This window comes from Apteryx mantelli, chromosome 1, assembly GCF_036417845.1.
Source record: "Apteryx mantelli isolate bAptMan1 chromosome 1, bAptMan1.hap1, whole genome shotgun sequence".
Classification (NCBI taxonomy): domain Eukaryota; kingdom Metazoa; phylum Chordata; class Aves; order Apterygiformes; family Apterygidae; genus Apteryx; species Apteryx mantelli.
Genome location: NC_089978.1, coordinates 25,773,432 through 25,785,103, shown reverse-complemented (window position 1 = coordinate 25,785,103; position 11,672 = coordinate 25,773,432). Strand labels below are relative to the sequence as shown.

Here is an 11,672-nt window from a genome sequence, read left to right as displayed (position 1 = left end):
AGAGTTAAGGATGTTGTCCTACTCCAGTAGGATAACTCCTTCTAATAGATCAGCACCTATTTCCTCAACCAAGGGACTTGCTCATTTGCAACTTACTTCAGTTGTAACAGTGTTTCATAAACACTGGAGAAATATTATCCCATTTAAAGGAGGAAGAATGAGCACAAAGATTTGCCCAAGAATCATCAAATAGTAAGTCTGTAGCAAAGCCACTCCTGCAGTGTCTTCCATGGCTTACACAGAAGAGCAAAGAACTACGTGAAGTGAGCACTTGGGTGAATCTTCACAGGATTTTATGAGGGGTTTTCTATGATACAGTTAAAATGATTCTATCTACCTAATATGGAAACAAACAAGTAGAGAATCAGAACATCTCGGCATAGAAGTGCATGCAGTGGACTAGTACCAGTATAATTATATTGCTTTCTTTTTGATTACATCTTTATCTAAAGAAAGAGGAAGCAAAGGATGCTAACTTATTGAACTTAGACCTGGCTGCACTGGAAATTGGTACAATTATGACTAAGATGTGGGCTTGGGGCTTTTTTTTTTTTTTTTTTTTTTTAATTCTCAGTATTTGCACAGCTTTCCATTTGTATAGGCCTGAAGTTGTTAAACTAGTATTCTCTAAGGTTCTCTCTTACTGAGAATTATGCAAGAAGTATTAGACAAAATTAAAAGGCACCTTGTGTTGAAATTTAAGAGTTAATTCACTTGTCACTGTAGTTATTTCCTGCCATGCTCCTGCTAAAAAAAGATAATGTCTTTATTAATTAGTTTATTTTGCCAGGTGATAGTATAAAAACTCAATTTAATCAATGTTACTGTTTTTTAATTCTGTATGCAAGGATAATGCGTATCATGACTCTTTGCTCAACAGTATTTCTCCTTAATACTTATGTTTTATTACTGGTCACAGATGTTCACATGTAAATATTTAATTTTGACAACCTACTTAATTATCCTGTTCTTTTAAAAATCCCTTCCTACGTGTAAAGTTTTGGAAGAGTTTGTGGTCTTGAACACTAGGATTTGTCCTATTTTCACATTCAGACTGCCTGCAAAACTCTGAGGATTGCATAGATCATCTCTTCAAGGAACCTGCTACTCATATATTATCATCTTAAAAAAAAATTAAGAGGTAAGAACAGTTTTTACTATATACACCTGTCTAGCTCTCTCCATGCAAGTATGTTAGCTCAGTAAGTATGCTAATAACACCTTTCAAGGGAGTGGTTTTGGATTTATTGTAACAATGCTCTTTACATGGTTACTTGCACCAGAGTAAGGTAGATGTAAACAGTTACTCCTTCAATTTGACAGGCTTCTCTAGGTGTTTTGTACAGTGCAAATGGCTAAAAAAAAGCAGAGGAAGAAAGAGAAGTGGAGGGCAAATGAGATGTGGCCCATAATGCCAAATTTCTGTTAGTTTAGCCTGTCACTGCTCTTCAGTGCCCAAACTGGATATGATTCTAGAAATGCTGAAAACCAGGAGGACTGCTTGAAAATCCCAACCTGCACATTTTCATTGAGAGTTGTACAGGGAGTTACAAAGAGAGCCAAAATCTCCAGATTCTCATTCTTAGACTCCGGAGTAATTTATCCATCTCTGGGGTGGGGGAAAAAAAAAAGTTACCACACAATATAGTCCATGCATGCAAAACCCTGTACACTCGTGTAACAGCTAACAGCAAAGCCACGCGTGCCCACATTCGTGTGTCAGTAAATGTGATCCGACAGCTGCAACCAGGGAAGAGGAATGAGAAAACCCGGCCCGGGGTCGCGGGCCCCACCGCGCCCCGAGCCCTACTCTCTCCGTGCCTCAGTTTCCGCGTCTGTAAAATGGAGCTGCCTGCGGGGCGGCCACCGCCCGCGCGCCGCAGCCCCGCGGGGAGGTGCCGCAGGGGGGCGGCGGCGCTGCCGGGGCGCTGCACGGGCACCTGCGGCGGCCCCACTGCGCGCTGCCCCGCGGGCAACGGGGCCGGGCGGGCGGCGGGGGCCGCGGCGGGCAGAGCGGCAGCGAGCCGCGCTCCTCGCAGGCGGCGGCGGCGCGGCGCCGAGCCGCCGCCTCGGAACTCTGCATCCCGCCGCCGCCCGGCTCCCTCCACTCACTTTTATATTTGCGCGCCCTTTCAATCCTCAGTGACGTGTCCCCCGCCGCGCCCAATCGGCGGAGCTCTCTGGTCAGGACAATGGAAGGGCCTCGGCCAATCGGCGCGGCGGCTGGCTTGGCGGCAGCCAATGGGGACGTGGCTGTGTTGAGAGTAATGTTACCAGCGCTGAGAGTGTGAGGAGGCTGCGTATCGATCCCGCTCTCACAGCCATTGCAGTGCATTGGGCTACATAGAGACCCAGGCAGCATTGGGGGGCCGGTGCGAGCGGCCGGGCTAGCGTCTCTGGGGCTCGTGGGCCGAACGAGGGGGTGCGTGCGGAGTGTGACACGGGGTGAGTATGCGCCGGGGGCCGGCGGGCGGCCGGGCGCGCTCGCAGCCGGGCAGGGAGCCGGCGTTGCCCGCCGCGCCGCGCCGTGCCCGCCGCCGCTGCCTGGCTGCGGGGCGCGGGGCAGCGCCGGCTCTCGCCCCGGCACACAAAGGCGAATTAGGCTGCGTCTAAGAGGCACTTCCCGGGGGGCGAGCCCCTGGGCCGGGGCGGGGCGGGGGCGCCGGGGGCGCGGGGAGCGGGCGAGTTTGGGAACTGGGAGGCGGGAGGGAAACGGGCGAGGGAAGCGCCGCGGCGGGGGGCGAGGGGCTGGGAATGCCCGCCGCCGCGGGGGCGAGGCAGCGCGGGGCGCGGGCTGCGCCGTGCCCCGCCGTAAGCCGCTTACGGTGCTGGCCATGGCCACCGCTGCGGCGGCGGGGCGGCGAGCGGCGCCGCGCGCGGAGCCGGCGGCGGTGGGGGCGCCGGGCGGGCCGGGCCGCGCTGCCCGCCGCCGCCGGGCCGGGCCGGGCGCGGGGGGCGCGGGGCGGGGGAGCCGCTCGCCCCGGAGCTGCCTCGCTGTAACATGGCTGACGGGCGCCGCGAGCGAGAAAACAAGGCGAACGGCGCGGAGCAGAGAGGAGCTCGGGCGGGCGGGGGCGCAGTTCAGGGGAACTTTTTTTCCAGCCGCCGCCGCTCGCTGGGCGCAGGGGCTGCGGCGAAGGGGCTTTAAAAGTCCGGGTGAGCGGCCGCCCGCGGCGGGCGGGCGCGGGGGTCCCCGCCGGGGCTCTGCCCGTTCCGCCGGGGCCCGGGCGGACGCTGGAAGCGCGCCGGCCCCCCCGCTCCCCCCCGCCTGCCTCCCGCCCTCCCCCCGGCTGCAATGGCTGAGCGTGTGCGCCAGGGTAGCGAGCGCACTCACACAAAGGGAAAGGAAGGGAAGGGAAGGGAGGAAGGAGCCATGTTCTGTGCGCGCGGCGGCGGGGCGCGGGCGACGCCAGCAGCGGCCATTCCGCGCCGCCGCCGCGCCGCCGCGGCCGGGGGGCGCCGCCCGGCCCCCGCCGCGGCCCCTCGGCGGGGGTCCCGCCGCTTCCCCTCCCCTCCCCTCCCCGCCCGGCCGCCCGCGTGTGTGTGTGTGGTGCCGCCGCCGGGCGGGGGGGGTTCCCTGCTCGGCGCACAAAATGGAAGGAGCCTCGGCGGCGGGTGACCTCCTCCGCCAGGAGCCTGCGCCATCGCCGCCGCGCCGGGGAGCGGCCCCCGGCGGCGGCCGCCGCCACCCGCAGCACCGCGGCGGCGGCGCTGCGCAGGCCGCGCGGGCAGGCCGCCGCCTCGCCGGCCGGCGCTCATGGCGGAGCGAGGCCGCGGCGGCTCGGGGCCGCGCGGGCGCTTTGTCCTGGCGGCGTTGAGAGGCGCGGGCGGGGGGGCGCGGGCGGTGCTGCGCTGCTTCGCGGAGCTGCCGGGGGCAAAATAAACTTCACCGCTTCTTCCCAGCACCGGCCTCCCCCCCATCTCTTTTAGGGGACTTCCTAAGTTTCCCTCTGCCCCCTTCTAGGGGAAACGGCCAAAATGGCGGGAAGAAGGCTTTTAAACGCAACTTCGCAGCCGCAGCGTTTCAGCGGTGGCATGTGATTATTATTATTTTATATATATTTTTTTCCAGTCACTGAAGCGCGTGCGAGGCCCCGCCGGCCGGCCGCTGCCCCCGGCTCCGCCTCGGCGCAGCAGGCCGCGGCCACCCGCCGCCGCGTGCCCCAGCGCGGCGCCCGCCCGGGAAGCGTCTCCATTGCGGGCAGGAGCTGCTCCCGCTCCTCCGGCCGCTTGTTTACTCGATAGAAACTTCAAACCGGACGTGTTTAGTCACAGAGCAGAAATCTGTTTCTGTCTATCCGCCAAACCGATAGGAAATACTGCTTCTGTGGCAATACAGGCGGGTGGTGTGTGCTGCCCTTTTTTTTCTCTTTTTTTTACTTTTTTATTTTTTTTTAATTCCTGCTGCAGAGCAGAGTTTGTCAGGGTGCAAGTGGCCTTTTCCAGGGAGCTATGAAGAAATACTCTGAATATCTGACTTGGGTGTGAAGGTTCCAGGAAGGTGTTTTTCATTCCCCCTCAGTCCCTGAAAGAGTCAGGATAGTCCTCGCAGTGAGTCCTCACGGTTCTGCTAGTCATATGTAAAGGTCATACTTTGCAAGTCCCTGACTTGGTTATAACATGTTTGAGTGCAACGTTTCATTCTTGTATTTCTAGGTACACATACAAAGAGAGAGTACCTTCTTGCAGTACACTTAGAAGAGAGTAAAAGAGAAAGTCAAAATAGATGGCATGCAAAAAAATATATATTTTTGTAAATAAGCACTGAAGGTCTGCAGGGGTGGGGGACAGAAACACATACTATAAAGAGAAAGAATTTAGTAGCTGAGACAGGATACCAAGGTACTCTTTTTTTTCTTTCAATATAATTATTCCTTCCTAGCATATGATGTACTTGCAGTAATCCAGGAGTGCAATGTCCACTTACCTACAAATTGCTTGGAGTGGATGTTTTAGTTTGTAGGAGACCGAAAGTGTAAGTTTTGAAGGCTCTTTGAGGTTTCAGGTTGCTTGCATCTGCCAGGTTACCTTAAACAGTGATGGCAGAAATCGTATGCAAGTTTTCCAGTAAAGAAACTTCTTCCCAGTATGATGTATCACAATACTGCTCTGGTAGTTCTTAATCAGCATGATCATTCTTCATAGCTTTCTGCCATGGTGGGTGGGATTTAAAAGTTGTAAAGGTGTTTTTTTTTTTTTTCCCCCCACTGTGTTACAGAAAATCATCAAAAATGGGCAAAGGTGATCCTAAGAAGCCAAGAGGTAAAATGTCTTCATATGCCTTCTTTGTGCAAACCTGCCGGGAGGAGCACAAGAAGAAACATCCAGATGCTTCAGTGAACTTTTCAGAGTTCTCAAAAAAGTGCTCAGAACGATGGAAGGTAGGAATAACTTAAAAAAAAAACAAACCAAACAAAAAAAACCCTTGAATAACTACCTGGTGTAAAGTATTATTCAAGATTGTAAACTATTTCCCTAAAAGTTAGTCTTACAACTGTACTTCACACATAGCTAAAAACTAATGGTAACTATCCATTGTTCTTGCCTTACCTTTATCTCCCCTAACTGGAGTTTTGGAGGGGACTTGCATATGCTTTTGAATCTTAGATTCTCACTTTTTATTGCCTTATAGACTATGTCCTCTAAGGAGAAAGGAAAGTTTGAAGATATGGCAAAGGCTGACAAGCTTCGTTATGAAAAAGAAATGAAAAACTATGTACCACCTAAGGGGGAAACAAAAAAGAAGTTCAAGGATCCAAATGCACCGAAGAGGCCTCCGTAAGTAGATTTCCAGCTAGGTTATCTTGTTTGTGACCATCATACTGGAGTATATCTGCAAAGTAATCTTTTATCCAGGTTTGGAAACTTCAGAAATACAAGACTCTGTGTTTTTTCTGATTGGTGGTGTAACGATAGGTTGAGTTTTTCATTATAAATATTAGGTTTTATTTTTTGGGTTGGTCAAGTTTGGATAAAGTTGGAACAGAGTCAGCCTTTAAAAGCAGGTGCAAAAATCTACACCATCCTGTCACGCAGTTCTTACTGATTTTTTTCCAATTTTTCTGACTGGACAGTAATTCTTGTCTAAAATGGCAGTAATATTTCTGGCCCCATCCTCACAAACTTTTGGCTTGAACAGGATCTTTGGTTGGCATTCCATCTAAAATTAGAGGAATGATCTTGTATGAAACAGCTTTGGAGAATTAAAACCTCAGTTCTTACAAAAAGGACTACTAACTTTCAAATTCTCCTAGTATAGATATAGAGAATACTTTGTAGAGATACGTTTTTATCTCTCTTTTTTTGTTTAATGGAGCTAACACTGTCGGGAATAAGGGAACTTCCTGTACAAATGAATGCTTTTATTTGGGCTGATGCTGTCATCTGGAAATCCTAATTTTCACAACAAATATTGCAGTGTATGTGTTGTTGCTTTGCCTTCTTTAACAGTTCTGACCTAACATTTGCTCCCCTAGTGTCATTCAGTCGTTCTGTTGTTAAGATTTTCTCTGCATACGAGATATAAATTAGCCCTTCTGGGGGTCCTGCCAAAAATCAGACCAGATGTGCTTTAGTGCTTAGGTACAAGGATGTGTTAAGTTTTCAAAGTTGTGTTCTAATGTCTTCCTTTGTAATTAATGTTTGTCTTGCTTCTAGGTGGCTTTACAAAATATTTTTACAGTGCTCTTAAGAAACAGTAACAAAGATCGTAACTTTCTGTATCTGTTATAGTAGATTAAAGTCTAAAATTAAAATCCTCCCCTCTCCCCCTTTCCCTTCCCAGTTCGGCTTTTTTTTTGTTTTGCTCCGAGTTTCGTCCAAAAATCAAAGGAGAACATCCTGGTCTGTCCATTGGGGATGTTGCAAAGAAACTGGGAGAGATGTGGAACAACACCGCTGCAGATGATAAACAGCCTTATGAAAAAAAGGCTGCTAAACTGAAGGAGAAGTATGAAAAGGTAAACATGGACATTCATGGTGAAGGTTTGGGGAGAACAAACCTGAATTTACACATTTTTCCTGTCTAGTGTACTCTAATATTTTGTGCTATAATTTATAATATATAATATGCTAATGACAAATGTCATGATATTTGTAGGAAAATATAACTCAATAGGCACACTATTTATTAGTTGTAACGCTAAATTGCAGTCCTTGGTGTTGAACTGTTTTCAGTCATCTGTAATTCAGGACCACCAATGATGGTTTAGTAGATACTGGTGTGTCTGTATTGGTTATTAAAACAATGAGTCACAACAGTAGTATCTGAGTGAAGGTAGTAGCATTAAGCAAGGTCTGTAAAGAATGCCCTCTGGTTCTGGAGGGGTTAAGTATTGAAGAACATCCCTGAACATTGGAATAATTGGTAAAAATAGATGCTATTTTCAGCTTATTCCTTCAATAATAACAGATACTATAAGGTTAATGAGATGCTAGCTTTAGACCTGCTTTTTCTGTTTCTATTTTGTATCTATCTCCTTTCTAGTAATTAACATAGTTAATGCATATGAAGCAGTTGTCATACAATTTCTTGAATCATTAAGGGTAAATTCTGCCTTAACAGTTGGAGCTGTTGTCACATGTTGCGCACACAGTGGTGTGTAACCAAAGAAGGGGATACGTATTAGAACGTACACTGATAATGCTTTACTATGGGTCAGCATTCACCTATAGCTAGTGTACCACAGCTATCCATTTGTGTGCTTTGACCTTTATCTGGGTGTTTGTCCTTGCTGGCAATCAAAATCACGTTGAAACTGTAGCATTATAGTGAGCAAGGTGGCTCCTTTTAGTCCTAATTATTTGCTGGAGAGGAACTGTAGGAGTGGAAGGTATCCCATATTGTCCTTCCTGTGAAAATTTAGGCAAAACTCACCAATATGGTAATTGTTTGTACATACAACTGCATCAAACAACTCATAAGACACTTTGAAAACAGTAGAATTATTATTCTTCATTCCTGGGTATTTTTATCTTCACGAGTCTTGTCCATGTTTCTTATGCTTACAGATGGGGTTTTTAAGGTGCAGTAACCTCAATATTGCACTGATAGGCCTTTGACTGATAGTGAGTTTTCTGTCTTCTAAAAATTTAATGCTAAGCTCTAAGGGAGTTTGAAAGAACTGTGAGGTTAATGATATAATGTATACTGGGTGGGGAGTATTTGAAGATTTGGACTGCCTGCCTAAAGGTGTTGACATTTCTCTATAGCTGGTATGTTTAAGAGTGCTGTAGATAAATTCTGTTACATACTTGTTTTTATTATTTTGGCATAAAACTGGGCAGCCCATGGACAGTTTTGACTGGCCTAAGACAGGAACTTGAATTTTGTGCGTTATAAACCACTAGAATAAATTTATTGCATGCAGAAGGTGGCACTGTCTACCCTTTAATCAAAGTTCTTGTACCTTTTATTTTGTAAACTTCAGTTAGGCAGAATTCTGTATAATTGCTCTTCAGTGAGGCATAACACTGCAAATATTAGGCCATGTCATGCTGATGTGTTTTTGATGGCTAATTATAATTTCATGTCTCAGATAAGGATTTTGTGTGCATTTCTTTAGCCATCATAGAAAATAGGGGTAGAAAGGGACCTTGAGAGGTTTCCCTACTTCATTCCTGGAAAGTGGGCTCAGCTGTGCCTATACCATCCCAGGCAGCTGCTTTTCCAACGTGTTCCTAAAAGCCTAACAGTAGAGATTCCCCAACACCCATGAGCAGCGTGTTTTGGCATGCGACTATCGTTTCAGTGTTAGAGGTTTTCTGTTTCTTTGGGGGTTTTTTTGTGTTGAGCCTCAGTTTACCTGGTCATAACTGAAGCCACGACTTCTGGTCCTACCCCAGTGGACATGGAGCAGGTGTTTCACAAGTATCATTTGGAAGTTGTTCAGAGCTCTTGGCTGGTTAAATCTTTGAGAGATTGTTCCTGCTTTTCTTCTCCAAGGATATTGCTGCATACCGGGCCAAAGGGAAAGTTGATACAGGCAAAAAAGTAGTTGCCAAGGCTGAGATGAGCAAGAAGAAGAAGGAGGAGGAGGAAGATGAGGATGAGGACGAAGAGGATGATGATGAGGAGGAGCATGAAGAAGAGGAAGAGGAGGAGGACGAGGATGATGATGATGATGAATAAGTCTCTTTTAGAGCAATTTCTTTCTTGTCTATAAAGCATTTAACCCCCCTGTACACAACTCACTCCTTTTAAAGAAAAAAAATTGAAATGTAAGGCTGTGTAAGATTTGTTTTTAAACTGTACAGTGTCTCTTTTTTTGTATAGTTAACACACTACCGAATGTGTCTTTAGATAGCCCTGTCCTTAGTGGTATTTCAATGGCCACTAACCTTGCCTGGTACAGTGTGGGGGTTGTAAATTGGCATGGGAGTTTTAAAGCAGGTTCTTGTTGGTGCACAGCACAAATTAGTTATATATGGGGATGTAGTTCATTTTTCATCTTCAGTTGTCTCTGATGCATCATAAAAATAATTGTTGTTCTGTTAACTGAATACCACTCTGTAATTGCAAAAAGGAAAAAAAAAAATTGCAGCTGTTTTGTTGACATTCTGAATGCTTCTAAGTAAATACAATTTTTTTTTATTAGTATTGTTGTCCTTTTAATAGGTGCCCTTGAAAAATCATAGGTTTTTTTTTTTTTTTTTGAGGGGAACTCATATTTTGCTTTGTTGAATGCCCATTTGGGATCACATGAATATTACAGTTTTCATCTTTCATATAACCAGCTGATAAACAAAGCTTTGATCTGCATACCCTGCATAATCATGATAGGGTAAGAAAAGAAATATATAGGCATACGATGAAAGAATATTCTTCCGTAACTGGAAACAAAACAAAAATTCAATCTCAGCAAACTGATATTTGTTCAGATTTTTGTGAAATGTAATATTCTATTGAGTTGCATGAGTTTACCAGTCTTGGAGAGTTGAGAAGTATAGAGTTCAATTTTACAGTAATGAAATACTTCTGGGGAGCAGGAGGAGACGTAAAAACTTGTCCTAGAAGGACCCATAGGAAGAGCGTTTGTCCGTCCAGTGTGGAGAAATTTACATGTGCGACTCTGTTACCATGTAATGGAAGTTGTATTTGTAAATCTCTGAACACTTATGACAGATGAGCATACCTAAAATGTGTAAAGTTAAAAGCATAAAATTACCATATTTTTTGGTGACAGGTCTGGTGATGGCCACGGGCTTTATACCATGAAACTCTCCTGGTAGCAAATGGCCCATGAGAAATGATTTTTCTTTCTAAGATTTCTATAAATGGTACCATTATTATTTGTTAAATCTATGTAAATTCATATTTGTATTCTTGAAATTCTAGTTTTAGCCCTTTAAAACAAAGTTGTATATTGTCTCAAATTGAAAATGAGATAAGATGTATTTTTCCTGTTAGGTTTTATACCGCACTCTTGATGTTTGCCCATTTTTAAGTTAAATATAGCTGTATGGAAAAGTACATTTTATTAAATTTTGCATTAAAAAGTGAAATGTTTATGGTATACCAACAATGTCTAATTTGGTCAAATATAGTTCTCTTCCAAAACCAAAGCTAAGGGTTTTTTTTTTGCATATTTAGTAAAACTTCAAGTGCTGGCAACTGTAACTGTTTTCACATATACCTGCTTACCAGTTTGGGGGACAATTTGGCAATTTTTTGGTTACAAAATTATGGTTCTCTTAAGTGCCAGTGTTTAAAAAAAGAAAAAAGAAAAAAAAAGAAGGAAAAAAGCATTCTTGTAATTTTACACGCTTTTGTGATGGAGTATTGTTTTGTTATACAATTTTGACTTTCAGATTCTTATTTCAATTTGCATTTATGTATAACTTCAGGAGAAATATTGAACATCTGAATCCTGGATGATACTAATAAACTAATAATTGCAGAGGTTTTAAATACTTAGTTAAATGGCTCACTTAATATCCTAAGGGTTGTTCTTTTTTTGTTTTGTTTTGTTTTTGGTGTTGGTGTTTCCAGATATGTTTACATCCTTGCTTTCTGTTTCAAAGAGAAGAGATTCGCCATTCAGAAGGTCTCCATATGGAAAGCAGCCAACTTAGGGCAGATCAGACTTTTTTTTAAACTGGATACCCTTTGAATGATGGTGGCTGGTCACAAATAAATTGTCTGTGCTGAAGGGGTTTTTGCTTCCTGGAGTCCTCAGGGAAAAGTTGATGGATTTCTTGCTCTTAGAACATACTTAAGATCCCAGTGCCTTTGTTCTCAGTGCTTGATGTTGACAAATGTAACTTGGAGGATTTAGCCGATCTTGAAAGATGAGTGGAAAGTGCTTACCCACCAGCTAGTCATGGTGTTTGACTTGTCTTTGGGGTGAGCAAATTGATAACAAACACAACGTGCTCAAGGCTGAAGAGTGGACATAATGGAGGTTTCCATTATAAATGCTACTTTCTGAGAAAAAGAATCCGAAATAATATTCTCAATAATACTCTCGATATCCTTGTTGGCTGGTTGCAGGAGTTGTATTAAAACCTCAGGAGAGCACCCCAGTTCACAGGGCTGCGCTTGTCTTGTGAGCAGCTGGTACCTGCACGTAACGTCCACTGACCTTGCATGCATATATTGGCCTGAAGTTTTTAATTTCGTCTTCTGGAAACCTTTTGAGACATTGAAACCACTATTTCTGGGGGGAAGTGCC

The 11,672-nt window shown here is 45.4% G+C and overlaps 1 protein-coding gene across 3 annotated transcripts; it reads left to right on the top strand.

Annotated features, from left to right (window-relative positions):
• The first annotated feature begins 2,271 nt into the window (after positions 1–2,271).
• On the top strand, positions 2,272–10,909 carry HMGB1 (high mobility group box 1). 3 transcript variants are annotated; one of them, XM_013962121.2, is made up of 5 exons: positions 2,272–2,445; positions 5,219–5,381; positions 5,633–5,778; positions 6,785–6,959; positions 8,945–10,909. In XM_013962121.2, the coding sequence occupies exons 2-5, from the start codon at positions 5,232–5,234 to the stop codon at positions 9,128–9,130; spliced, it is 657 nt and encodes a 218-aa protein (XP_013817575.1). In that variant the 5' UTR covers positions 2,272–2,445; positions 5,219–5,231; the 3' UTR covers positions 9,131–10,909. The 3 variants fall into 3 exon arrangements, with proteins under 3 accessions (XP_013817575.1, XP_067147010.1, XP_013817576.1); XM_067290909.1 differs by lacking the exon at positions 2,272–2,445 and adding an exon at positions 3,861–4,037; XM_013962122.2 differs by lacking the exon at positions 2,272–2,445 and adding an exon at positions 4,160–4,551.
• The last annotated feature ends 763 nt before the right edge of the window (positions 10,910–11,672 follow it).

Excerpts from the sequence above, each read along its gene's own strand:
- HMGB1 (XM_067290909.1), top strand. The coding sequence starts at position 3,979 with ATGGCGGGAAGAAGGCTTTTAAACGCAACTTCGCAGCCGCAGCGTTTC. Across the intron at positions 5,779-6,784 it reads AATGCACCGAAGAGGCCTCC|TTCGGCTTTTTTTTTGTTTT; the intron begins GTAAGTAGATTT and ends TTCCCTTCCCAG. Across the intron at positions 6,960-8,944 it reads TGAAGGAGAAGTATGAAAAG|GATATTGCTGCATACCGGGC; the intron begins GTAAACATGGAC and ends TTCTTCTCCAAG.